We start from the raw sequence: 26078 nt of genomic DNA, 5'->3' as shown, positions 1-26078 counted from the left end.
TTGTAGAGTTGGAAGGTACCATGAAGGTCATCTCATCCAACCCTTTGCAATGCAGGAATTTGTTCCAATGTGTGGCTTGAACCCTGAGATTAAGGGTCTCCTGCTCTACTGAATGAGTCATCTTTCCATTTTCCATGTTCATCCCAAATGCTAAATCAGATGAGCAAATAAACAACAACAAGCCTGCTTTACTTTGATCCTATACAGGTCTTTGTATCCTAATGGATTACCTAATGAATATTCCATTCTAACGACTTTTCGAATGGCTGGAACTACTCTTCAGAAGTATTGGAGCATTTGGCAGGTTCTAGACTCTTCTGGAAAAGAGCAAGTTGGATTGAAGTTTAATGGGCAAGCCAAGTCTCTTGAGTACTCATATAAAGGGATTGATGGAAGTCTCCAAACAGCAACCTTTCTGGATTTGCCGTATCTCTTTGATTCCCAGTGGCATAAGGTTATGGTTGGTATAGAAAGGAGTGCTGTCACTCTTTATGTTGACTGTACTCAGATCCAGACTTTAGCCATAAAACCAAGAGGAAAGATCAACGTTGATGGCTTTACCACACTGGGAAAACTGAAAGATAACCCTCAAATTTCAGTTCCGGTAAGTTTTAAAGATTTACATTTACAAAGAAAGTACTTCCTTTAGCTTTCCTTTGACTTTTTTGTGGGGCAGGGTGGGGAGATAGATGTAGGTTAGCACCACAATATATTTTTTTTCAAATGGAGCAGTAAAATATGGCTCTGCGATTTTGATATTATAGGGAAGCATTGATTATCTTTTAACAAGCTTTAAATTAGAAAACCTTATTATAGTTATATATCTGGAAAGATGCTTGTACTGATCCTTTAAGAACCCTGTAGATACTGGGGAGGGGGGGGAACAATTCTGAAAGCAATAGATAATTTAATAAACCAGATTATAAAGGATTGTGGATTTAATGTTCTGACAAAGAATTAAGTACAAGACTTACCTCAACTCATTACAAAGCATAATTAAAAGCCACCAGACCTTTACACATTTGCAGTGAACGTGACCATCTTTAAACTTTATTATGATTAAGCAGCTTATAAGAATTAATTGTATTCTCGGTGACATTAAAAGTTCAACTGATTTATGTGGGGTATCCATTGAAAGAAATATTTATTATATTTGAGCTGTAGTCCCGTTAATTTCAAAACCTCAGGATAGAAACGATATTGGCCTCCTTTCTGCAATGATCACAGAACATGACCTCCACACACGATCTCACAATGATCACCACAGAACATGACCCACCCACCCAATCTCACAAGATAACATTTCATAGAATAAAATCACTACTTTGTTTTGAAATACTGTAACTACAGTAGCGCCAGAGATTCGGAATCATCAGGCGTAGTCAGACCTCCTTGGTTATGACATCACAATGCAGAAGCAATAATTGCTTTGCATGAGAAAACTGTTACAAAATTATTCTGATCATAGTAATTTTGGAAGTCCTTTCTTCTCTGTTCTTCCACCAAGAAAGTTGGTATTTGGGAACCTCAGCTGTGACACTGTATAATGAGCATATTTATTTTCAGAGATGAATTGCGATTGGTGTGAAGTATGTAAGTAAGTGTGAAGTGCCTACCGTCTATGACAAATAGAAAATAATTTGTACCATGAAGATGTGGAAACACTTCTTTTGGATAATGAGTCATGCTGCACTTTTATTTTAAAAAAGGTGTTTTGTTCCATAGAAAGCAAATAGAGGCATTAAAAGAATGCACACATGTAAGGCCTTTTTATTTACTAATTCACCCCTTTTTTTACTAAATTTGTAGTGCAATTAATTTAGGTTAATGATATTTTCTATCTTATTTCTAGTAGTTGCAGGTGGGTCACATCCTATGTACAGTAATGCCTTACTAGGAGCTAGGTGGATTCATCAGGGATCAACTGTGTGATTGTTCTCTCCCCTCTATCCCACTGTTGTTGCTGTTTTTAATGGGAAGCAAGAAGAGCAAACAGAGGAAAGACTGCTTAACTTCCTACCTTTTGCCTGATCACTTCCGTTTGCAACAAATAACTTGCGGTGGCACTATGAGTGGTAGTAATTATCTGTTCCCTTGAAGGAGCAGAATCTTAAAATGGTCCACTGTGTGCATGTCTAAAAGGAAGTGGAAGTTGGCCCACATTTGAATGAACTGTTTAAGAACAAACATATATCAACATCAAGTTTAATGTGGATGGCTGTGGTTAAGGTGACCAATGAATAGGCAAAACAATGGTCCTTCATTTGACTAACGTCAAGTTAATGAAACAGCAGCCCAGCATTTCACTGGTCTCAATTGGATTCCACTTTAGATGCAACAGGGCTAATCTCTGTTTGCTACTGTAGCTGAGGCAAAGCTGTTCATCAAGCAGAAGCAAACGGGTAATTTTTAGCTATATGTGTTGTACTGCCTGATTTGTGAAGTTTGCCCATGACTCGGCTAAACTATGCCAAGAAGTGAGACTGGGGGTGGGGAAGCACAAAGGGATCCAAAGAGCTTTCAGAGTGTTGTGTCAGAATGCTGAGGAGTACAGTATCTGCTGCTAAAGGCCTCTTTCAGCTGTTGAAAAATTACAAGGCAAAACAGAGCCACGTGGTTCTGTCTCAATTTCATTTTAGATGTACAGTTCTGCTGCTGTAGCTTACAGCACCCACTTAGAATTGGGCTGCCCATCCTGTCTAAACTTATTTGCTCCATTAATATTCTTATTACCAGTCTGCAGATGAAGGAAATTGCTCTTGTGTTATTGCATTTTGATTAGACTCCTACATGAATTGACCATAATGGGCCTAAACTGGCACGTAGCCGAGGACTTTGGCTTAAATGATTTGTTGGCTGCAGCAATTATTCTTCCCACATGCTTCCAAAGGCTTTGCTCACTGCTGGCTGACAGCCTTTTGTTATATCCCCTCTGCTTTTTTGGAAGCATTCATCTCTGTAGAGCTGTCCTTATTCATTCTTTGAGGTTTGTAACAAGGGGATATTCACTCCAGGATAAATAGGTTGAGAGCTGCAGACATCACATCCTGTTTCATTAAATGCACCAACTACTCCACTTGAAAACACTGACCTCCATTACACTGACCACAAATCTTATTTAAATAAAGGAAACTATCTTTTACTCATTGACAGTAGCGTAAGAACTGTGGACACCCTTGGATTCGGCCGAATCACCCACTAGATGGCAATATAACCAGTGATGCCTACGTTGATTATCTGCATAGGGAATTCAAATGATGGTTGGAAAAGTTTTATCTTCAGACTCTAAGCATTAGGGATGGGGCAGGGGGGGAAAGGTGCAAATTAGTATTCTGTACATTGTGGTCTTTTCTGTAATGTATTACAGTAATATATCTGCATTACAGTAATATATCTGCATTTATATACACACATTACCATAGCATGTGCATTTTTAAATATACGTTACTTAGCTGGTGAACTGCATATTCCCTTCACCCAGTACCTGGGCTTCCTGGCATTAATTCCCACATTTCTATTAACTTCTGTTAAGATTTACAGTGATACCTCAGGTTACGGCCGCTTCACGTTGCATGTTTTTTGGTTGTGCACCGCGCTGAACCCAGAAGTCCCGGAATGGGATACTTCCGGGTTTCAGCGCATGCGGCAAAGCACCGAATTGCAACCCGCACGTGCGCAGATGCGGCGCTGCAGGTTGCGAACGCTGCGGGTTGTGAATGTACCTCCTGCAAGGATCACGTTCGCAACCCGAGTGTCCGCTGTACATTGACACTTAGCTACGATTAATGCTAATCAGGACTTGCTGTTTCTAACTAGGTTAGAAACGTTTTGAAGTTGGTTTCCAAACTTTGGTTAAGGGTGCAAACCCTAGTTAGTGTTGTTGACATTGCTGAAGCAAACAGAAGATTCATGCCTGAGAGGAGAGGGGCCGGGGAAAAGGAACACACGGTTTCACACCCTGTACTTGAACCTTCCACCATAGTTAAGAGATGGGTTGTATTATGTATACACTGGCCCACCATATTATGCAAACCAGCTCATCAAAAGCATAGGTGTCAAGAGTAATTAAAAAATAATACGGTTTGCAGATGATTATAAAAATAATGGAATTAAGCAGATTCTAGGGATCATTAATAAATCCATCATAAATTGCTTGTATCACATCATTATAATCTTATAATACCAGCATGGAAAGCCAGGACACACATTCCCTTGATTGAAACAAAATTTAAAAAAATCCTTCCAGTAGCACCTTAGAGACCAGCTAAGTTTGTCATTGGTATGAGCTTTCATGTGCATGCACACTTCTTCAGATACACTCATGGACTTCCATTTCATGCGGCTCAATGTGGTGCATTCCATAGTTCTAGTTACAGGTAGGTAGCCGTGTTGGTCTGCCGTAGTCGAAACAAAATAAAATAAATCCTTCATTGGTATGTACATTGGTATGTATCTGAGGAAGTGTGCATGCACATGAAAGGATTTTTTTTATTTTGTTTCGACTACGGCAGACCAACACGGCTACCTACCTGTAACTATTTCCTTGATTGTTTGCCTGTCTGGAGATTTCTGAGAACAAAGAGAGTTTCTTGGTAGTTTTAATGATATAAAAGTAACAGCTAGATGTAAACTAAAACCCTGATCCGAAACACACTTGGAAGTTTCTGTTCGCTTCAATGGCAGGTCCAAGTAATTTGCAATCAGTTATGCATGTGAAATGTGCAATAAGGATGTAAGAGTAATGATAACACTAGGAAAGCAAATGTACTCTAAATGCTGGAAACCTAGAAACTCCAGAATATGGAGAGAAAATGAAACCATGGAGAGAAAATGAAACCATAATCACTTATAATGATTATAAGAGGTAGGAGATGCCCCAGGGAAATGCAAAACCATGTTTGGGAATAAAGGTGTTTTTGCATATTATGTTAGAGGAGTTTAGACTTTAAAGTCTCATTGATTGTATGAATAATGTAGAAATAAGTTTGTACTAGTTAGAGAATATGGCAAAATACTATGGTTCTTAGACTCAAATGAGTAAGGGCACTAGCTCAGCTTCAGGCAGGTTTGAATATAGGAAATGAGATGACATGATGTATAAAAAAGGAAGTCAATAAGTTATGGAAGGATGTGCACAGAAAGATTTTAGGAACATAGATATTTAATATCAACAAAATGATCCGTATTGGAAAAACACGGCTCAAAACAAGGAAATCATGGGTGCTTCAGGCTTATTCCTGCGTATAAGACTACTTTTTAACCCAGGAAAATCTTCTCAAAAGTTGGGGGTCGTCTTATACGCTGGGTCGTATTTCTTATACGGCGAGTATATCCCAAACTCTATAATTTAACTGGAAAAGTTGGGGGTCGTCTTATACGGCCTGTTGTCTTATACGCAGGAATATACGGGTAGATAAATACTGTAGGTACCGCTACAGCGGGAAGGTAAACGGCGTTTCCGTGTGCTGCTCTGGTTCGCCAGAAGCGGCTTTGTCATGCTGGCCACATGACCTGGAAGCTGTACGCCGGCTCCCTCGGCCAATAACGCGAGATGAGCACCACAACCCCAGAGTCGGTCACGACTGGACCTAATGGTCAGGGGTCCCTTTATCTTTACCTTTATTCCGAAATAGACATGTTGTTCCAGTACAGCTGATACACACAAAAGCTGATGTGGGCAGGAAGCAGAGTGAGGAATTCCTGCCGCAGCAGCTGCTCAAAAGCAGCTGGACACCGCCCCCCAGCGAGCCCTATTGGCTGGCTGAGGGGCTTAACGCGGCGGCGAGGAGGGGCTGATGCAGGGGGCCGAACACCCCCCCTGCAAGTGCAGGAAGCTGGCCCTGCCCGCAACTCCTCCCCTCTGAAAGGAGGAGAGGTTTTACCTCTTGAGCAGATGTAGTTGCAAATTTCCTTTCATAAAGGACTATACATTTCTGTTTTATCCCTTCATTAAACATACTAACGGACACAGATTAGTTAAATGATGCATTCCTTATAGAAAAGACTATATCTGTAATTTGTCCCTCCATTAAACATACTAAGAAACACAGGTATGAGAAAGCAATTTAAGGATTTAATTCATCAGAATTAGTTATATGAATGCAGTTCACACACAGCAGGGTTCTCTCGGGATGTCTTCACAGGATAAAGATATATGGTACTTTGCTAGTACCCTTTTGCCCATCTGTTTATTCATATGCTAATGCATCCAGGGAGAGTAACTTCTATATGCAGTACTTTGGCCATTTTGATCGGGTCCCAAAAGACAACTGTATAAATAAACCCTTGGTTTAATGCATTCCTGTGGCCATTTGGAAGGAATGCATTCTGGTCACATTTTGGCGTCATTCCTTTTTTAGCATGGTAATCCACTGCTCTCAACCGGTGTGATGCAGAGACTGAGTTTTGCCTTCAAATATCTGGGGACAGTTTGCTTATCCATCAAGCGGTCTTTGAGTAATCGCTCTGCCAGCCTCCATTTCCACCCTCAGAATGGAGGCAATTACTACCTACCTCACAAGTTTGTGAGGATCAAAGGGATGAGGAAATGCTGCTATCTGTATCCAGCCTTCAGGAAAGGGAAGGCTTGAAAATCAATGAAATAATCATCCAACACTTAAAAGGCTGTTAAAGGTTAGTGAGTTAGAATGGTGCTGTTGCTAAACCACTAAGAAAAATTAAACCACCTTCCCTGTTTCTGTCCCTAGTTTGAGATCCAGTGGATGATGATTCATTGTGACCCTCAACGACCCCAGAGAGAAACGTGCGGTGAACTTACAGCCCGGAGTTCGGTAAGATTGTAGTGTAAGATCTAAACTTGGGCTATGTACACATCACCAGCTTACAATGCAGCTAGGTCATTCTTTTTCTCAATTTGGATCGGAGCTGGTTTGGGGGGGATGCATAAGAACACAGTGTTTCACAAGAAACGACAGGCTGGATTATAGGCTGTGTACTTCATGTGTCTTCTTCTTCTTTGGCGATCACTCGTAGCCGAGTAAGATTATCTTCCACTGCTTCCCAAACAAGTGGGTGTGCACTGATGGCAGAGTAAATGGGAGTTTGTACACAGCCTTAGTTTTAGAACATTGGGGGGATTCAAAGTGCCTTAATGCATTTCCTTTCTAGTGATATAACGGGCTGGGGAAAATAATTGCAACAATCCTTGCCTGATCATTCTGCTCAAAGCATAGATCAAGCCAAAAGTTGCTGGAAGATGCAGGCTGCTGGCTGCAGGGCAAAGGGTTAAAAAGCCAGTGTCATTCAATCCCTCCTTTCTAGCCATCAGGTTTCCTCCAATCTCTGTTACCCTCCTCCACAGCCATTCATTAGCAGAATAACTGTGCCTATTGCAGACTGTGCCTTTCTAGGTGTTCTGGAGGGGTCCTTCTGGGGGTGATTTTTTAACATCCTAAAATCCATCCGAGGCAGTCAAAGACGAGTCCATGGCTCTCAGTGTTCCAGGCAAGAGGTTTTCCTGCCTCCTTGGGGTTTTCCTGCAAGTCATTTGCCTTTGCCTTTCTCAAGTAAGTTTTGCCTGACCTTTTCTCGTTCTTTTCAGATAAGCCAGACAGCCGCCAAGGTAAGTTTTAAAGGCAGAATGCTTGCCCAGTGCAGAGGATAAAGTGCTTCTATATGCTCCCTGTTCTGATGTATCACCACTCTGCTTCCCCCACCCCTCTTTATTTGGCAATCAAAGGAACTGCTAATGTGTATTTTTGTAATTATGCTATTATGTTGGAAAATATGCAGAAATTGTTGTGCCCTGGCTGGTGAACTTCCCTGGATCATTTATTTGCCTGGCTGCTTTTAAGAAACGTGACGCTTGAATAGATGAAGGTTTGGTTCGACAAGGCAGTACTGTACTTATTTCCTTTACCCTAGATCAGACTGCTTTGCAGAGGTAACATTTAAGCAGAACACAATTTCTGTAAGATCTGGCTTCAGTAGTGCCTCTTCCTTTGGCCTATGCAGTGGTTGAACAGTCCACCCCTCATCCCATGTTGAAATCTGGCACCCCTGCCCCTTGAATATAATTTTTAGCTCAATCGAAAACTTTTTATTCTGTTCAGTGCAATGGGTCAGGTCAGGACTAAGGTATGTGAAATGAGGTTCCATGGAAATCAGTGCAACAAGTTAGTCACCCTTTAATCCGTAGATTTCATTGTGACCTAAGTTCATCGAACTTCGTCTGGATCCAACTCAATAGGTTATTATGGATGCCCATGAGGAATTAATATGGATACATTGCCCCTTCTTTAAGCAATCTTTTTAAAAACAAGAATCGGCATCATTAAAAGAGTGGCAAATGTAGGATCTTTTATCCGTGTTAAAAATATGAAGTGGGGATTCCAATCTGTGTCAGCCATTGTGAGTATGGAACCAAGCAGAGGTGGTAGTTATTTTGGATGATTCTACATAAAGTGGTACATGAGTTTAATGATTATGGTTTTACAGATCTTAGCCATGTTTTATCTATTATTTATGAACACCTTTACAGAGAAAATGAAAAGGGTCATCGGTGCCCAAGAAACTCACTGGTTTAGCATAGCAAGGATAAGCTACTTTTTGGCAGTCTGTCTGAGGAAAAGCAGTCTTTTTATAAATGCCGTCTGAGAAGGCAGGAAACACAAGAATTATGTCTAGAACTGGCATTCTCACAGCCTGAATCTGCCTGGCAAATCGGCGCCCCTGCTTTTAGAGTCAGTAGTTCACCTTCTCTGCAAGAGGTGTGAGGGGAGTGAAAGGGGCCTGCTTAAAGGTTTGCTTCACAAAGCACCTATTGTGAAGTTAACGTTGCCTGGCAGTTGGAATTTAGTCATAAAAAGGAAACCGTGGAGTATGTTGTAGAAACCAAGGGCCCTCCCCAAAACTATTTTTGGGGAAAATGAGGCGCACACTGAGGTTTCACATAGAAAGCGGCATATTTGAAAGGGATTTAGGAAGGGTTTTTTTATATAAAAAAAGGTGGGGGGAAGGGAGGTCCTATTTTTAGAAGAAAACTCTTCATCATACATGACTTTTAGAATATGAATATGGACCTGTAGGCATATTGGTGATCTCTCTTGGTAAGGTAAAGCATAGTGAATCCTGGGGGTTACTTGCAGAGGTCAGTTTATTTCCTTTCAAAAGTTTATTATTATTATTGTTGTTGTTATTATTATTATTATTATTTACAAAGGAAGGAAATTGGTGGACATCTGATCCAAAGAGCACTGTTTTACTGTATTACATTTTATCACTGGTGTAGTCAAGTTTGGGAAGTCGACTTTTCTCTTCAGAATGTATGGGGGAAATGAAAAGCACAGTGTGTGCTATGGCAAAGTATGCTATTTGCGCACACACCTCCTAGGGATCTCTGAAAAACACACACACAAAACCACTAAAGAAGAAGAGGAGGAGGAGGAGGAGTTTGGATTTGATATCCCGCTTTATCACTACCCGAAGGAGTCTCAAAGCGGCTAACATTCTCCTTTCCCTTCCTCCCCCACAACAAACACTCTGCTAGGTGAGTGAGGCTAAGAGACTTCAAAGAAGTGTGACTAGCCCAAGGTCACCCAGCAGCTGCATGTGGAGGAGCGGAGACGCAAACCCGGTTCACCAGATTATGAGTCTACCGCTCTTAACCACTACACCACACTGCCTCTCTGTGATGGGCAGAATGATATATTTTAATCTCTAAGTCCCAGATTTACAGCATGTGACTGCATCCGTCTTGAATTGTAGATTAACATAGGAGAGAGTGGTCAAAGTGTTGGGATTTAAAGAATCCTAATGAAAAACGGAGCACAATTCAGTGGTACAGTTAAAGTTATCTAGGCACTGGGACAGGGAAGCTGAACTCTGGTCACAGATCCTGAGACTCCTGCATTGCAGGGGGTTGGACTAGATGACCCTCGGGGTACCTTCCAACTCTACAATTCTATGAATCTGTGGTGGCCCTTAACTGCTGGCTCTCAACTTCTACTCCTTCCCCCTATTTCTGGTATGATTTCTATGCCTTCCTGCTCCACTGTCTTATGTGCTCTTTTATTTCTTGCCAGAGAGGCCCCCCAGGTCCACAAGGTCCCCCTGGCCCGCCAGGCCCCCCAGGAGTTCCTGGCATCGACGGCATCGACGTAAGTTTATTTTGTGCATAAAGCTGGACTGTCATCCCCGCTCGAGGAATTCCTCCCTGTAGCTGTCCCTCTGAGTATACAATATTGAGCCTGTGACACTTTTGTATGTCAACTCTCCGTAACCCACTGCTAGATAGCGGAAGGAATCAGTTCCTGGGATTTTGTGCCAAGAATCCTAAATGTGCATTCCTCATTTCATGAGGGGCATGCTAGTGGCATGAAGTAAATTGGCATATATAATGTGTTTCTTTTAAATTACATTAGGGATTGTGTTCGATTAGTATTTATAACAGCGTTTCTGCAGTCCTAGCAATCAGGGATTTCTTGCTAAGAATATCTGAATAAAGCTTTTGCATATGGAAATGTGACAGGTTTAAAAAGTATCCTTACTTTGCTGTTTTCCTCTTCTTTTCCTCTAGGGGGACAGAGGTCCAAATGGGCCCGTGGGCCCTGCGGTAAGTGGCCTGATAGCTCTTGCCATGCTTTTATCAAAAGATGCATGCATAGGTATCTCCTCTCTTCCAATGCCTTAATTTCCCCCCATCTCCAATGCATTCTTGCAGGGTGCAGATGGTGAACCAGGTAGACCAGGTGTCCCTGGACTGCCAGGAATACCCGGGGCTGATGTGAGTAGATTTTCTTCTTCTTTGGGGCTCTCTCTGTGAGATGTTGCTACCAATCTGAAAGGCCTCTGGTTGTAATAGCAAGCCAGGGCATTTAGCCTGAGCGGGATATTTCCAAGTCGAGAGGCGGTCCCTTCTGGAGCAGAGCCAGCCAGGAAGGGGCTGGGCATTTCTAAGGGGAGTGGCAGGGGAATGGGCAAAGCAGCTGATGCGCTAAGCTTCCGGGAGAGGATTTATTCCTCCCAGAATTCCTTTGAATTCAAACAGGAAAGGTACTACATGCTGCAGCTGCCTTCCTTGTTTAGGGCAGGGCATAGCAGTAGGAAAGGGAATGCAAGGCAGGGATCCAGAGGTTGCTTGGGTTGAATCAGTACCTGGGTCTGATCCACCTTTCCCCTGCCCAGTGACAGTTTTGCAACGTGTTAGCACAGATTTCTGAGAGGGCAGGGGTACACATTAGGACATGTATTGCACCTAACAAGGCCCCAAAGCTAGGTTCTGTGTGTTCCTATACCTCGTAATATTTTGCCTGAGAAAGCAAGATAATCAGAATCTTTATTTCTGAGGTTCCTTCCTCACTTTACACCCCCACATTTCAAGTGGCGTTTCTGATTTTTTTGAAAGGAGCATTAGCAGATGAATAATTGCTTCCGAAACAGTGGCAGAGATACAGGTGCTTATTAATTAATTGTACACCTGGTTATTGTGAGCACATTTCAAACCTCATGCTGGCACGTAGCCCTACTTTCAGTTAGGCATGAGAATGAGCTTTGAGGTTGTCATATGTGGTGCCCTCCCTCCCTCTACCTATGTGGCACAGGTCATATTCTACACATGATTTTTTTTAAAATGGCAATTTGTAGGACATGCTTGTGAACTATGCCCATATAAAGACTCCAGGTTACATGGGAGGGTAGCCAAGTCGGAAGAGCATGAGACTCTTAATCTCAGGGCTGTGTTCTTGAGCCCCACATTGGGCAAAAGATCCTGCATTTGCAGGAGTTTGGGCTAGATAACTCTTGTGGCCCCTTCCAACTTGCGGTTCTATGATGTTCTGCACATAGGGCTTTGTAATGCAGAAACACCCTCAAGTGCATGCAAGGTTGTTCAGCAGAGGTTATTTCTTGTCTTCAAACCTCTTTCTCCAGAGTCATTAAAATGAAATATATAGGACTGCTGTAGTATAGGTGTTTGGCAAGATATCCAGAACTCTTTAAAGCCTTTTTGTTAATTGCTGCTAATTCTAAATAATGACTGAGGAGGCTGCAGTCCAACACAAGTTGGGTGTGCTTAAGCCCATTTATTTCAGCATATTTAAGTTGTTGGGTTGTGGCCTAATCTGTGGTGAAAAGACACACAACATAAATTACAGACCTTGGCCAAACTGCCAAGTTCCACAGCACAATCCTGTGCCTATTTACTAAGACGTAAGTCCCAGCGTCTTCAATGGGGCTTCCTTCCTAGGTCAGAGTGCACACACATGTTATACTGAGCTGATTATCTTGTTTGGAATTTGGCACATTTTATAAACAGTTCCTTCTTGTGAACTAAAAGGTAATTGTTACTGTAATAAAAGTATATGCTTCGTTCCACAAGGGATTGACAGGCCCGGATGGATCCCTAGGCCGTGCTGGTCCAAAAGGACAAAAGGTAAGTTTAAAGTCCATTATTAATTTTTCTTTCAGTTTTTTGGCCTTAGGACTTTTTAACAGGTCTTTAATATTTTGATTTTGTTCAGTGAACTGCCCTGAGACCTCCTGGTATAGGGCAGCATATAAACAACAACAACCAACAACAACAACACAGTCGTAAATATCTAAAGATACTATCTTTTGATTCGTGATTTTAATCTTATGGAATCTATTCCATAATATTATGGTATATTATGGAAAGTTCCCCACTGTGCCCCCCTACCTCCAACATGAAAACTTATTATTCTGCTCACTATATCACTGGTTTCAGACCCTCCCAAATATTATACATTTTATTTTTTGCAGGGTGAACCCGGGTTGCCTGGAGGCCGTGGACTGCCTGTACGTAATAGATTTTTATATAGTATCTATTTAAAAAAATCAATACTATGAATTTCTTTTCAGCTTTAGAACAGTAAAACAAAGGTCAAGAAGAAAGCAGGGTGGGGGTGGGGAACCAACCCTCTACTTTCATAATCCCAGAGGGAGTTTCCAGGAAGACTAAAATAACACAAGAGCATAGAAAGTAGAACTTCTATCTTGAAATCAGTAGAGAGCAGATTTAATTTCTTCGCCTTCTTCGCCTTTATATGCCAAACTGGCCTTTAAAAACAACCTCTGTAGTATTTCATGGTCGAAAGTGATTGCTTGTGCTGATTTTCTGAAGGGGATTTTCTGATGAGGATCCGAAGGACCTTGTCCAGAGTTCTGGGATGGGGCTTTTTAAAAGCCCCTTCCTACTTCTGCCCCTCAGGCTGTTAAAAAAGACCCTGATCATTGGGAGTTGGTATGGACTCCCCCAGAAAAGAAGTATTATCAGCATGAAAAGCTGTGCTTGAAAAGGAAAACTGGCAGCCATTCTGCGCATAGAAACAGGGGCTATTAAGCTATTGTCAGGTCTTATTTACAGATTGGCCTTATCATGATGATGTTTTTTTTTTATTATTTTATTTTATTTGTACCACGCCCATCTGACTGGGTTGCCCCAGCCACTCTGGGCAGGATGTCATAGTCTTCACCAAGGAGCTCAGTGTTAAACTCCTTCCTGCAATTCTATATTCACCACACCCCTGTGAGGTAGGCAGTCTGAGAGAATGTGGCAAGCCAAATGTCACCCAGTGAACTAGTGGCTGAGTGAGGAGTTGAACTTGAGTCTTCCAACTCCTAATTCAACACCTCAAGTGCACCACATGGGTGTTCGGGCTAGGCTTTACCTTGCCTTTGTATTTGAACTGTACACACACACATATTAGAGAGACAGGGATCCAAAGAGCTCTTTGTGTGAGTGGAAAGTGTTTCTGTGCACAAGGAGAAAGGAGCTGAACAAAAGTGACCTTGGTGCAGAGTTAAAAAACAACAACTCACCCTTTATATTCCCCTGCCCCACCCATTTCCAGGTCATCGGCCAGCAGATTGAGGGCTGGGAATGGGTAACAAAATACAGTATACAGAAACAAATTAAGTGTACATCAAGCACTAGTTGATGTATTAGTGAAAACTAATAAAAGATCAAGCAAAACATTTATAGGATGTGAACTCCTGTGGAAACAAACACTTCTTAAACTGCAGAACTGAGGAGCCACCAATAAAAAGGCCTTCCTATATTGGGCAAACCAATGAGCGTGTTCCTCCCATTTCAAATATGTTCGTCTTTCTTTGGAATTGTGGCAAAGGAAAGGTTAAAGTCAACTTCCCTGCGTGCCAGGGTACTGATCCTGCTTGGGGAGCAATGCAGCAACTATTTGCATAATAATAGGTGCACACACTTCCTGCCCACCTAGCAGTTCGAAAGCATGTCAAAGTGCAAGTAGATAAATAGGTACCGCTCCAGCAGGAAGGTAAACGGTGTTTCCGTGCACTGCTCTGGTTCGCCAGAAGCGGCTTTGTCATGCTGGCCACATGGCCCGGAAGCTGTACTCCCTCGGCCAAAAACGCGAGATGAGCGGCGCAACCCAGAGTCATCCGCGACTGGAACTAATGGTCAGGGGTCCCTTTACCTTTAGGTGCACACACTGCATTAACAACAACACACTGAAACATTATGTTTATTTTGGCCTTCAGATACTGCAAAAATTGAACCCAGAACCCTGTAATTTTGTATGACTTCTGTTTTTTCCTATTCTATTTAATATCATTTATATAACAGATTACTCTCTAATTAAAATATATATGCCTAAAAATCACTGTGGCTTCCAACGAATATTAAAACAATAGAATGAAACAAGGGGATTGTATATATTTAAAGAAGGCAAAGGGACTGAAATAACCTTAGTGAGTGTTAGGAGAACATTCACTAAGAACACTTGCTCAAAAGTGTTCAGGGTGGCGTTGCTGCATTCCTTACGAGCCTTTGTTTGTTTGTTTTAAACAAAATAAATGATACATGGAGCTGTGGATAAATAGGAAATAATGCTATTGCTGTGAGAGAAACGTTACCGATAGCAGTAACATGAGTGCAATACTGTTTGTTCATAATGAAAGCAAATTACTGTTGTTTGGTAGAAGGCAAAATTAAAGGTGGCTGATGAGAAGGTTCCTACAGATGCCGGTTTCCTAGTGGAACGATTTAGCAGAGCATGTGGCGAATGATTGCATGGAATAGCTTGTGATAGCTGATATTTTAAGCAAACTGAATAGAAGAAAGTCACCCTACATTTCATTTCTTGGGGAATCAGAATAACAAAAAGAGAAACCACTGGAGATCAATATAACACCGAAACATTTTAGGAAAGATCCAAGCCTAGGGATCTTTTGGGATGATAAAAAAATTCCTTCAGTAGCACCTTAAAGACCAACTAAGTTTTTATTTAGTTTATTTAGTTTCGTGCATGCACACGAAAGCTCATACCAAAATAAAAACTTAGTTGGTCTTTAAGGTGCTACTGAAGGAATTTTTTTATTTTGCTTCGACTCAGACCAACATGGCTACCTACCTGTAATTAGAATTTTGGGATGATGTTAGTACATCCTGCACTGCCACCAGCTAGGCCTCACCGCCAGTCACCCAAAGGAGACATTTCTCATTTAAAATGTTCTGATGTACAGCCTGGCAATCAGCTAGGGCCGGATGACAGCCACGAACACCCACTTATCTCCAGTGCCTATGCAACCCAACACCATGTACCCTCCCCTGCATCAGGGTGAGGCCCAGAGTCACCAGAGGATCATGAAGGCAGTGGCAATTGCAGCTGCCTCACCTAGTGCTTCTCTTCATAGCTCCAGGCTGAATGAGTACTGGGTGACTGGAACTGTGTTGCTTCCAGCGCAGCCACCTCCCCACCATTGCCCATCATGGCTGTTGCCCCACTACCACCCATCTTTGTGCTTTGAGGCGAGGCCAACCACAGAGCTCCTTTCCCAGGGCCACCTCCCTGCTGCCGGCAGAAAGGCCCTATAGGTTCCCTCACCCATCTTCTTGAAACCCTGCATCTCTGCAAACTTGAACAGAACATTACTTGCCCCTTTGAAAAACATGTGCCCTTCTGTTTCCTAGCATCGTTATGGCAGCGGCATTGAGCTTTAGAAATGTTAAGTTGTACCTTTAAGCCTAGATTAATCTATAAAGAAAATGGCTTGAATTGTTCTTTTAATAAAAAAGGTTCTCTAAATAATGATTGCCCTATTACATGGAGCATCTACCACAAAAGTAGTAAGCTTTTTAAAACTTCATGAAATTGCTATCCATCCCAAATACCCAGAGAGCTAAAAATAATGCTTTCATTATTCCACAGGGTTTTTTTTGGGGGGGGGGGGCGGCGGAAATCCATCTTGTTGTTTGTTCTCTAATTTTATTGTTGGAGTGCTATGAAGTCTGAATATACTAAAAAACTAAAATGTGCTATATATTTTTCCCTTCAGGGTAAAGGTATTCCTGGATCTCTAGTAAGTAGATATTCACCAACTATCGGTAGCATAATAAAATAATACATTTTATCTTCAATGCAATGGGTCTATTGGTAATATTTTTTAAAAAAATAACCTCTTAAGGTCAAGTTGGTACTTCTGTTTAGAAGCCACTTATCCCTTAGATAAGGATGGCTGCTAATCAAATCAATGTCTTTTCAAACATAGGGTCCTCCTGGTATTGCAGGACTTCCTGGTGAAGTGGGCAGAGTTGGGCCACCTGTGAGTATTTATCACTGCATATTTTTTTAAAAATCACTGATCTAAATATTCATGTTAACTAATTAAATTCCCCATGCTAATTATGCATGTTTAGGAAGGATGTTTCCCAACAATGTCTGGCACATGAAGGCTAATCACGTTTTCCTTGAAATAAGGGCTGGATAGCATGGTTAAAAACTTCCCAAATGGTCTATGCCACTGGGCACGCAAATGGATTTCCTTGCAGAGGTTTAACTGCATGGTGGTTACTTTTCAATATTCTGAGTGGTTTTGTATGTAATAGGGGCTTTAGTGATGGTGAATGGAGTGTGAGGCATTTTTAGTTATTTCGTCCTCTTAATAGCTGCTATTATATTTGAGCACTTCAGTAATAGAAATTCCCATCCCATATCTTTGTGATGTATTTCTTTTATAAAAGAAACAAGGGATATAGATTACTGTAGCCTCTGTTCCTCCTGTCATGTAAAACTACTTTTATATTCTGTGCACTTAGAGCTTTCTAGAACTCTGAACTTAACCACAGTGTAAATGGTGGTCTCTGCGATTGCTACATCCTTATTTACAAATAAGGCCAGAACAAATATCAGTTATGCAGCTCACTGATATACACTTGTGCCTCCTTCAAACTATCTAGGGTGATCCTGGAAAGAGAGGCCCTCCTGGAGTTCCAGGTCCCCCAGGCCCCATGGTAAGTTCGAGATACTCATTTTATTATAGATTTATTAAAATGTCTGTTTCCCCAACTCTTTCGAGGTGTGGAGGGATGTTTCTGTGGGTGAGAAGTAGCATTGCTTTGTTGAGACATTCCCTCCAGTGGCCGCAGTTGACCTGCTACAGTACTGAATTTCAAAGCTTTCTGAGTAAAGGAGTACAAGAGACTTCTTTTCATATGCATTGCCATTTATGCTGGTGGAAGCAGGAGGTGAGGCCTGGGATCATGCACTGTTTCTGGTACAGAAGATGCCCTGCTTCACCAGAGAATACACTCTATAGAGTTTGACGAGCCATTTCACAAGATTTCAGGGAGGTCTCAACATCCACCCGGCACCCTTCTAAGTTGTGATTTGTTCTCTAGCAGTGTTGGAGGATATACAGAACGGCCTATTTGTGCGGGGGTTATGTTCCTGACCTCTCCACCCCCACCCCGCACATCAGCGGAGCATGTGTAAGCTCGTTCCGCCCCGTTCTGCCAACTCTGCAGAATTTTGCCCCTTTTCCAGCCAATTCCGGGTCACTGCGATACCTGGTTGCATATCAGTTGGATGTGCGTAAATCTGTTGTTGCCTGTACTATGCCCTTGGTACAGGTAACGGTAGATTTACAGGTCTGCTTGCAACCTCAGTCAGGTAACAGTCCATATGAAATCCACTCCTTTTAATCAGTTCACCTTTATGTTTGGTTACCCATCTACAAGGCAAGGCAAAATAAACAGATTGAGCTCTTTCACAAGGTCACATTCCAAGTGCATATTCTCCTTTGAGAAGAGGTTGCAGAATGTGCCTTAACAAATGCGTGAACGAAACATCCAGTGAGGACCCACCTTGCTTAAACGTGGTGCATTTTGGCATACAACCCATTGCTTTTAAAAAAAGAAATCGTATGAATTTGTACAAATGTCTGTCTACCTGTCCATCCACCCATCTATGGCTCTTTTCCACATCTTCAGCAGAAAATACAGATGGCCTTGGGAGGCAGGGGAACAATGTGGATTGCTGAAATGAGAAAGTTGGGGACTGTGTTGAATCTGCCTTTTGTTCATTTTCCTGTTAGGCTATGCCTTAAAAAAAAAAACACTGTTCTATTTAATCTCCTTTAGGGAACAGTTGGACTTCGTGATGGAGATCCACTGGTAAGATATTTATTTTACCTTTTTGGATAAAAAAAATGCTTTTCTGTAATAGTTTCTCATCCTTAACTCAGCTTTTGGGTTTTCTCTCCCCCACTCCCAGTGTCCCAATTCTTGTCCACCTGGCCGATCAGGATATGCTGGGCTAATGGGCATGAAGGTAAGAGAACTGGTGTTCTTGACTATGTTGTAATTGTGGATGCATATTGAATACATTGAGTTGCAGGAATGGAAGGCAGCACACAGAAGCCATCTCCCCCCTCTTTCTGTTATGAAGGCCCCCCCCCCCCGGTGTATTCCTTGAAAAGACCTTCAGAGGGTTGGGGGGGACGGACCTGCTGACCACCATAGGCCTTGCTATACCCTAAGTTAGGAGGAGAGATCTTGTGGGAGCCTAGTACATACCAAAATTTTAAAAGATGGTGAATGTTTAAACCTACTAATTAAACAGGGCTTTGCTCTTATGCTTTAGGGTCACAAAGGAGTAAAAGGAGAGGCTGGTGAACCAGGAAAGCAAGGCCATAAGGTAAATGAAATAGAATACTAGGTTAAAATTATTTGGAAAGCCAATGGTTGAAAGAGGAATCATATTTAATTTTGTTATGCTTTTAACAAACGAAAAGAACAATAGCTTCCCTCTTAGATTTATTTCCCCACTATTGCCACAACACTTTTTTCTGTTTTAATCCCAAGCAGCTTTGATGTCTTCTCCAAATAAGGCAGTTTCTGCATGGACTTCCCTTCTGTGTAAAATATAATGTTTTGTGTACTGCACGTAGGCCATATGAGTTGCAAGTACACATTGATCAATAACTTTAATAAATAGTGCACACTCTCTCTCACAGGCTGAGGCCACAATCCTGACCCCCATGTACATGGGAGTAAGCCCAATTGAATTCAGTTCGACTTACATTTGAGTAGACATGATTAGGTGTTAGAATGTTCTATAAACTAATTTGTTATTATTTGTACTTATTTAGGGCGAGGAAGGTGAACAAGGAGGCGTAGGTGATGTTGGCACTCAAGGCCCACCAGTAAAGTATTTCCTTTTAATTAGCTTTTTATTTGCATTCTGTTATCTCTAATGGCTATGTACAGGTGTGAGAAATTGTACTATTTATTCCTTTAATCCACCTGCAAAAGATTCATTTCCAGCTGTTCAAACCAGGTGTGAACTGACACATTGAGATGACGCAAATCACGGCTATGTTGTCATTTTTTGAAATTCTCAATCATATGTTTAGAGCTTTCCCGTCTGTTTTTGTTAAGTAATGTTCAGTAGCTAGAGCTTTTTAAATTCTTGATTTTATTAAAAGTAAACCATCTTTAAAATTTACTTGCCTAAAATGAGAAACACTTATTATAATCAAAGTAAGACCTGAAAAGGTATTTTTAAAAAAGTACGGTATATTATCCAAGGAAATATGGTATGACAATTTGTATATATAGGATAACTCCGCTGCACAAAACTGCATACTTACAATAAATTTTGCATTTCAGGGACCTCAAGGGTTAAGAGGTATAACTGGCATAATGGGACCCAAAGGTGACAAGGTAAGTAATAGCAACGTTACCTTTATCATTTTAAACGGTAACTTTATCATGTTAAAGCACAGGGGTGCTACCCCACAACGCTGTCTGCTACTGCCAGATAATGTGGGAGAAGACTCCTGTTTGAACCCCCAGGGAGCTGCTACCAGTCAGCAACCCCCAGTAAACTAGATGGACCAAGAATCCTTCTTTAGAAATGAAAAGCAGAATAGCTTTTTGTCCATATGTGGTGCTCCTCTTTAGCCTGTCAACTCTCTGGCACACGTGGATCTCATTTTCAGAAAACCAAATTTACCTTTCTGATTTTCAAAGGTGTTCATCAAGGCTCACCTTGAATACTTTGAATCTTTTATTGACAAAGAATGAAACACTATTATTATAGCCAGCATACTTATTTTATTGACCCGCCAGAATTGCTATTTACTATTACCCTTTCCATTTACTCAAGTTGCTCCATCAGATTAAATGTGTATATAAAGGCTTTTTTTCTGAGGCACCGCTTCTTGATTACATTACATATTCTACTATTGCTGTTTCTTTTTGCTTGCAATTGTCTCATCTGTAAAGCATTCTTGCAGCAGTTCCATAAAGGACAATATATTTTGGTTCAATTCACTGTAATTCTGTAGACTAGCACACTCATATGTTACATGCAGGGCATTGAGAAATAGTTGACGACCGAAATGACCTGCAGTGGAATATATTCAGAGGAACGGATCAATTGCTGCCCAGCATGATCCAACAGAGGCACAAAGGTTCAGTGTGATTTTGATGCAGACTTTACTTTTGCAGCGTGATTACTACTTTTCCGTGGTTAGCTCCCAGGTTGCATTGGTAATCTCTGAATTTTGAAATCACATGTGTCATCTAGATTATATGCAAGTCCTTTTATGCCAGTGTGGCTAGATCTGATGGAGGTGGATTGCTGGCATCATAACAAGCTTTCATGTGATGGATCACAGCATGAAGGAAGACCCATGTGTTGTGGAACATCTTTATAAAGACTAGTGGAGTATAGTTCCACAGTAGCAACTGCATAACAAATCCTTGGTGGTCATTCCAGCTCTTGACCTCAGGTGTAAAGGATTGAGGGTTGGAACGAAATAATGGCAAGTGTGAAGCTGCTGTCTGCCCCATTAGCATCAATAGAAAATACATGTGCGTGCAGAATATTTTAAAGCTTTTATATCTTAATAATTCTTTCTTTGTTTGTTTGTTTTTACTGTAGGGTGCTCGGGGTCTTGATGGTGATCCTGGTCCCCGGGGTCTTCCTGGGCCCCCGGTGAGTTTCTTTGTATTATCAGCAAGACCTCAAAAGGAGGATTCACAATTAAGCACATCAGGGCAGCTACCCCGGCATTCACATTTCAGGAGTGCCTATCTCAATTTTCATTCTTTTAAAAAACCTCCATACAGTAAATCTCAATCTCTTGTTCCAAGGCACGTGAGTTTGGTGTGTGTGTGTGGCGGGGGGGGGGGGAATTGGCCTGCAAGAAGAAATATATTATATAATGTAAAGATTGTCGGGATACCAAAGTATTACTCACCCACAGATGTGGCTGCATACTGCGCCACTGCAAGGTTCATTCTTTTTTGCTTTTCCTCTTTGCTACCACCCTCTGCTGGGAATGAGCGGTGTTGTGCTGACTGTGCAATAGAGCTAATTGGATCATTCAGTTATTTCTGATGGGAGGGAATGTGGCACATGGGTAGATCACATGCTCTGTATGCAGGAAGTCCCAGGTTCAAACCCTGGCATTTCCAGGTAGGGCTTGGATCGACTGCCGTCTGAAACACTGGGGAGTTGGTCCCTTGTTGTCACTGTTGCAGTGGTGAGCTGGATGGACTAATTGTCTTGACTCAGTATACCAGTAAGGAAGCTACCTACATTCCTGGGTTGATGCGGAGATAAAAACAGAATTTCCCACTCCCAGAGGAGGATCACCTGCTATACCTCTGCATGTCATTACACCTGGCTCACCTCCTTCCAGTCCAGAGGGACTCTCAGAATAGTGTCTCGCACAGAAACAGAGTGGTGCACAAGTGCTGGGATGGGAGACATGAGGTCAGCCAGAGCCCCTAGTGATCTTAAATTGGGGCCATCTTTAGTTATTCCCACATGGGATTTTCATACAGTCCATGTGGAAACATCAAATTCAGTTTTCTCTGTTCGTCAAGAAAATAGCATGAATGAGTTTTCAGTAGTATAAGACATTGGAAGTACCTTAAATGAGGTGTTTATGTTTGTGATGCATGAGTATAAAATGATAATGGATATTTTGTACAAAATAAGATATTGTTTCAGTTGTGTTTTATATTATGAGCCCTATTTAACCTAGGAAATCCTTACTGAAGGTGCAGTTAAACTCCTGGAGCAATTGACACACAGCTAAAGAAGACCAGAATTCCAAAGCCCTACTATCTATCTATCTGTCTGTCTGAATGATTTCTAGGCTGTCTTTCAGTGTAAAACTCCCAGGGCGGCATGCAATCAATAATTTAAAAAGTAACAGTAAAATAGCGTACGAAACAAATATATAAGCACAGAAACTACAGCCGTAAAAACTAATAAAATCTAGTAGAGTTGCCATAAAACCAGAAACAGTTATCAAACATGCTGAAATAGCTACTCAAATAAAAAGGAAAACATATTCGTTTGACTCCCAAAGAACAAAAGGTTTTGTGGCAGGCAATTTTCCCTGAGGAAGTCTTTTATATATATAGATGTGCTTCCCCCCTATGCATTTATAAGCTTTTGGGGATTTACAGTAAGCTGAAGATTGACTTGGCTTTGATATTTCCCCGTCGTCCAAGCATGAGTTACAATGACACACAATCAATTCACCCTTGTCTAAGAAATGGCCCTTCTTGACCTGCTATCTTGAGGCTTATATTGTAATATGCAGTTACAGTAACTCTTTAGAAACATGGGAATTTACCTTGCCTTTAGCCATCATCATTCACATAACTTTTATTTAATTATGACAAGGAATTGCCAATTAATGTGCTTAACATTTCTTTGCAGGGCGATCAAGGACAAAGAGGTTCATTGGGAGAGGCAGGCCCCAAAGGCGAAAGAGTGAGTTCTTATTGAGTTCCAGTAGATGACTATGTAATGATGTACCCTTGATACCACAAAACTACCAGGCCATCTTCCTGGTTCCCTGTAAACTCACTTCTTGCAGTGAGGGAACTGCCAGAAGGCCCTCAGAGCTGGACCTCAGCTTCCAGGCTGAAGGATGGGGGTGGAGATGCTCCTTCAGATATTCTGGGCTGAAGCCATTTAGGACTGTAAAGGTCAGCACCAACACTTTGAATTGTGCTCGGAAACGTACTGTGAGCCAATGTAGATTTTTCAGGACCTGTGTTATAAGGTCTTGGCAGCCACTCCCAGTCACCAGTCTAGCTGCTGCATTCTGGATTAATTGTAGTTTCGGGGTCACCTTCAAAGGTAGCCCCACGCAGAGCGCATTGCAGTAGTCCAAGTGGGTGATAACTAAGGGCCTTGTTTCCATACAATGCGAGCCTGACCTTGGACCTTGGGCTTGAACACTTCCCATTCTCCTCCCCTCCTCCCATGCCACTGGAAAGAGGTATAAGCTGAGATTCAATTTCACTTTCTATGATCTCTGGCTTGTTAGATGTGAAGCAGAAATTGTGGTGTGAAATGAACTCGGCTGCAAAACAACTCAACTTCAAGCCATGGGTTAGGAAATTAGATTGTTTTAATAAAATAGAATTCATTTTCAACCACAGTTTCGGTTTTATATCTAGCAACGAGCTTGGAATCATGGAAAGGGAATAATAAAATTGTAGAGTTGGAAGGGACCAGAAGGGTCATCTGTTCCAATTCCCTGCAATGGTGGAATCATTTGCCCAATGTGGGGCTTGAACCCATGACTCTGGGATAAAGACTCTTGTGCTCTACTGACTGAATTATCTCCAAGCTCAGGTGTATTCCTCTTCCAGCTGGAGAGAGGAAAGGGTGCCCTTGACCAGCGTTTCTCAACCGGTGTTCCGCGGCACACTACTGTGCCGCGAAACACTGGCTGGTGTGCCGCGACGAGAAGGGCGATTTGCACTGTCACGTCGCTGACCCGCCGGAAAGGAAGCCGGCCGGGTCACGACGCGAGGCGAGCGCCCGCGTCGTGACCCGGCCGGCTTCCTTTCCGGCGGGTCAGTCTTGATTATTGGCGGCCGCCAGGCACGTGACAATGCAAATCGCCCTCCTGGGGAGGAGGAGGCAGGCGGGGAAGGCTGCGCAGGGCTTCCCTTCGCCGGGCCAGAGCGGCGGCGGCTGCCTGGGGCGGCTGGGAAGGAGGCGGCGGCAGCCGCGCGCCCGTGTCTGCCCGCCTGGGGTCTGTCCCCGCTCGCTCCGCAGGCTCTGCGCCTGGTGGGTCCGCCTGGCTACCGCGCAGCAGTTCTTCAGCGGCATGCTTTACCGGTACGTCTCCCCTCCAAACTAAACTAAATATAGGGCGGCACAGAGTTGGTGTGCCGCGGGATTTTTTTTCATAGAAAAGTGTGCCATGGCCCAAAAAAGGTTGAGAAACACTGCCCTTGACCATGTAGCATTACATGTGAGTTGCCCCATTGTGTGCACGAACTTCGAAATAAAATGGGAATAAGGTAGTTTAATGCTAATACACTGACTTAAGTTATTCGAGAGGAGGCATTCGCCTTGCTTCATTCAAATGTGCATCCCTTAATATGACTGTAATTGTTCAATATGCTTTAATTTTCTTTCTTTTTCTTAGGGTCCTGAAGGTGTTAGAGGAATTAGTGGTCTTCCTGGGCCTAAAGGAGAAAGTGTACGTATAGTGTGATTATTATTAATCATAGCATTTTTTGTAATTTACATTGCTATCATGTATTATGAAACAAGTGTGATTTACATAATGGCAACGTGTTACAGAAGATGTTACTTCTTTCTCAAGGGCTTACCGGGAGTTGATGGCCGTGAAGGGATCCCTGCCATGCCAGGAGCAAAGGTACTTAATTCATCGTGCTGTTTAATTTATATTTTCGAAATGAACTGCTCACTTCCATATTGTGTGGATTAGGAGGGAAAATCACAGTGAATCAGTGCAGATTAGGTGAACTGATAGAGAACAGAACTATTAATTATGATTAGCGATATTATCTCTATGGATCCTGCATATTCAGAGGCAATAACGGTGACTGGTGTTTCCAAAGAGTAAGAGTCTGCCCCATCAAGTTGCTCCTAATACAGTGTCTCTTTACCCCGCCCACAACTCCTCCCACCTTCCCTAACGTGGTTGGTTGGGGTTTTTTCTGAATAATAATAATGATGATGATAATTTATTATTTATACCCCGCCCATCTGGCTGGGTTTCCCCAGCCACTCTGGGCGGCTTACAACAGAAAATAAAATAAAATAATTAAACATTAAAAGCCTCCCTAAACAGGGCTGCCTTCAGATGTCTTCTAAAAATCTGGTAGCTGTTTTTCTCTTTGACATCTGATGGGAGGGCGTTCCACAGGGCAGGCGCCACCACCAAGAAGGCCCTCTGCCTGGTTCCCTGCAACTTGGCTTCTCGCAACGAGGGAACCGTCAGAAGGCCCTCGGTACTGGACCTCAGTGTCCGAGCAGAACGATGGGGGTGGAGACGCTCCTTCAGGTATACTGGACCGAGGCCATTTAGGGCTTTAAAGGTCAGCACCAACACTTTGAACTGTGCTCGGAAACATTCTGGGAGCCAATGTAGATCTTTCAAGACCGGTATTATGTGGTCTCGGCGGCCGCTCCCAGTCACCAGTCTAGCTGCCGCATTCTGGTTTAGTTATAGTTTCCGGGTCACCTTCAAAGGTAGCCCCATGTAGAGCGCATTGCAGTAGTCCAAGCGGGAGATAACCAGAGCATGCACCACTCTGGCGAGACAGTCTGCAGGCTTTACTGCAAACAAGTAGGCAGTTGCACTACAACGGTTTTCATTTGATTGATGCAAACTTTTCCTTCCAGGGTGAACCAGGAAAACCGGGCCCTCCAGGCGATATAGGAGTTCAGGGACTGCCAGTAAGTATTTTGTGCACTTTAAATGTAAAACATAGTTAAATTTCCAAGCCAGACCGAAGCTTATTAAGCCTTCATTTTCGGTAATGA

General features: G+C 42.3%; 1 protein-coding gene across 1 annotated transcript in view; it reads left to right on the top strand.

Moving 5' to 3' along the window:
- Nucleotides 1-26078, top strand: part of COL9A1 (collagen type IX alpha 1 chain) — a 57263-nt gene that overhangs the window by 5636 nt on the left and 25549 nt on the right. The window contains exons 2-22 of the mRNA XM_088665846.1: nucleotides 208-604; nucleotides 6708-6791; nucleotides 7562-7582; nucleotides 10044-10118; nucleotides 10538-10573; nucleotides 10682-10744; nucleotides 12338-12391; nucleotides 12739-12774; nucleotides 16291-16314; nucleotides 16504-16557; nucleotides 17192-17245; nucleotides 18374-18406; nucleotides 18507-18563; nucleotides 18876-18929; nucleotides 19384-19437; nucleotides 19904-19957; nucleotides 21183-21236; nucleotides 22980-23033; nucleotides 24712-24765; nucleotides 24892-24945; nucleotides 25938-25991. Of these exons, the coding sequence (XP_088521972.1) occupies nucleotides 263-604; nucleotides 6708-6791; nucleotides 7562-7582; nucleotides 10044-10118; nucleotides 10538-10573; nucleotides 10682-10744; nucleotides 12338-12391; nucleotides 12739-12774; nucleotides 16291-16314; nucleotides 16504-16557; nucleotides 17192-17245; nucleotides 18374-18406; nucleotides 18507-18563; nucleotides 18876-18929; nucleotides 19384-19437; nucleotides 19904-19957; nucleotides 21183-21236; nucleotides 22980-23033; nucleotides 24712-24765; nucleotides 24892-24945; nucleotides 25938-25991 (1365 nt within the window). The 5' untranslated portion in view covers nucleotides 208-262. The remainder of the gene's footprint in view (nucleotides 1-207; nucleotides 605-6707; nucleotides 6792-7561; nucleotides 7583-10043; nucleotides 10119-10537; nucleotides 10574-10681; nucleotides 10745-12337; nucleotides 12392-12738; nucleotides 12775-16290; nucleotides 16315-16503; nucleotides 16558-17191; nucleotides 17246-18373; nucleotides 18407-18506; nucleotides 18564-18875; nucleotides 18930-19383; nucleotides 19438-19903; nucleotides 19958-21182; nucleotides 21237-22979; nucleotides 23034-24711; nucleotides 24766-24891; nucleotides 24946-25937; nucleotides 25992-26078) is intronic.

Source organism: Zootoca vivipara, chromosome 3 (assembly GCF_965207765.1).
Source record: "Zootoca vivipara chromosome 3, rZooViv2.hap1.1, whole genome shotgun sequence".
In the NCBI taxonomy this organism is placed as follows: domain Eukaryota; kingdom Metazoa; phylum Chordata; class Lepidosauria; order Squamata; family Lacertidae; genus Zootoca; species Zootoca vivipara.
The sequence above is the reverse complement of the archived record's forward strand: the minus strand, read 5'-3'. Positions and strand labels throughout refer to the sequence as shown.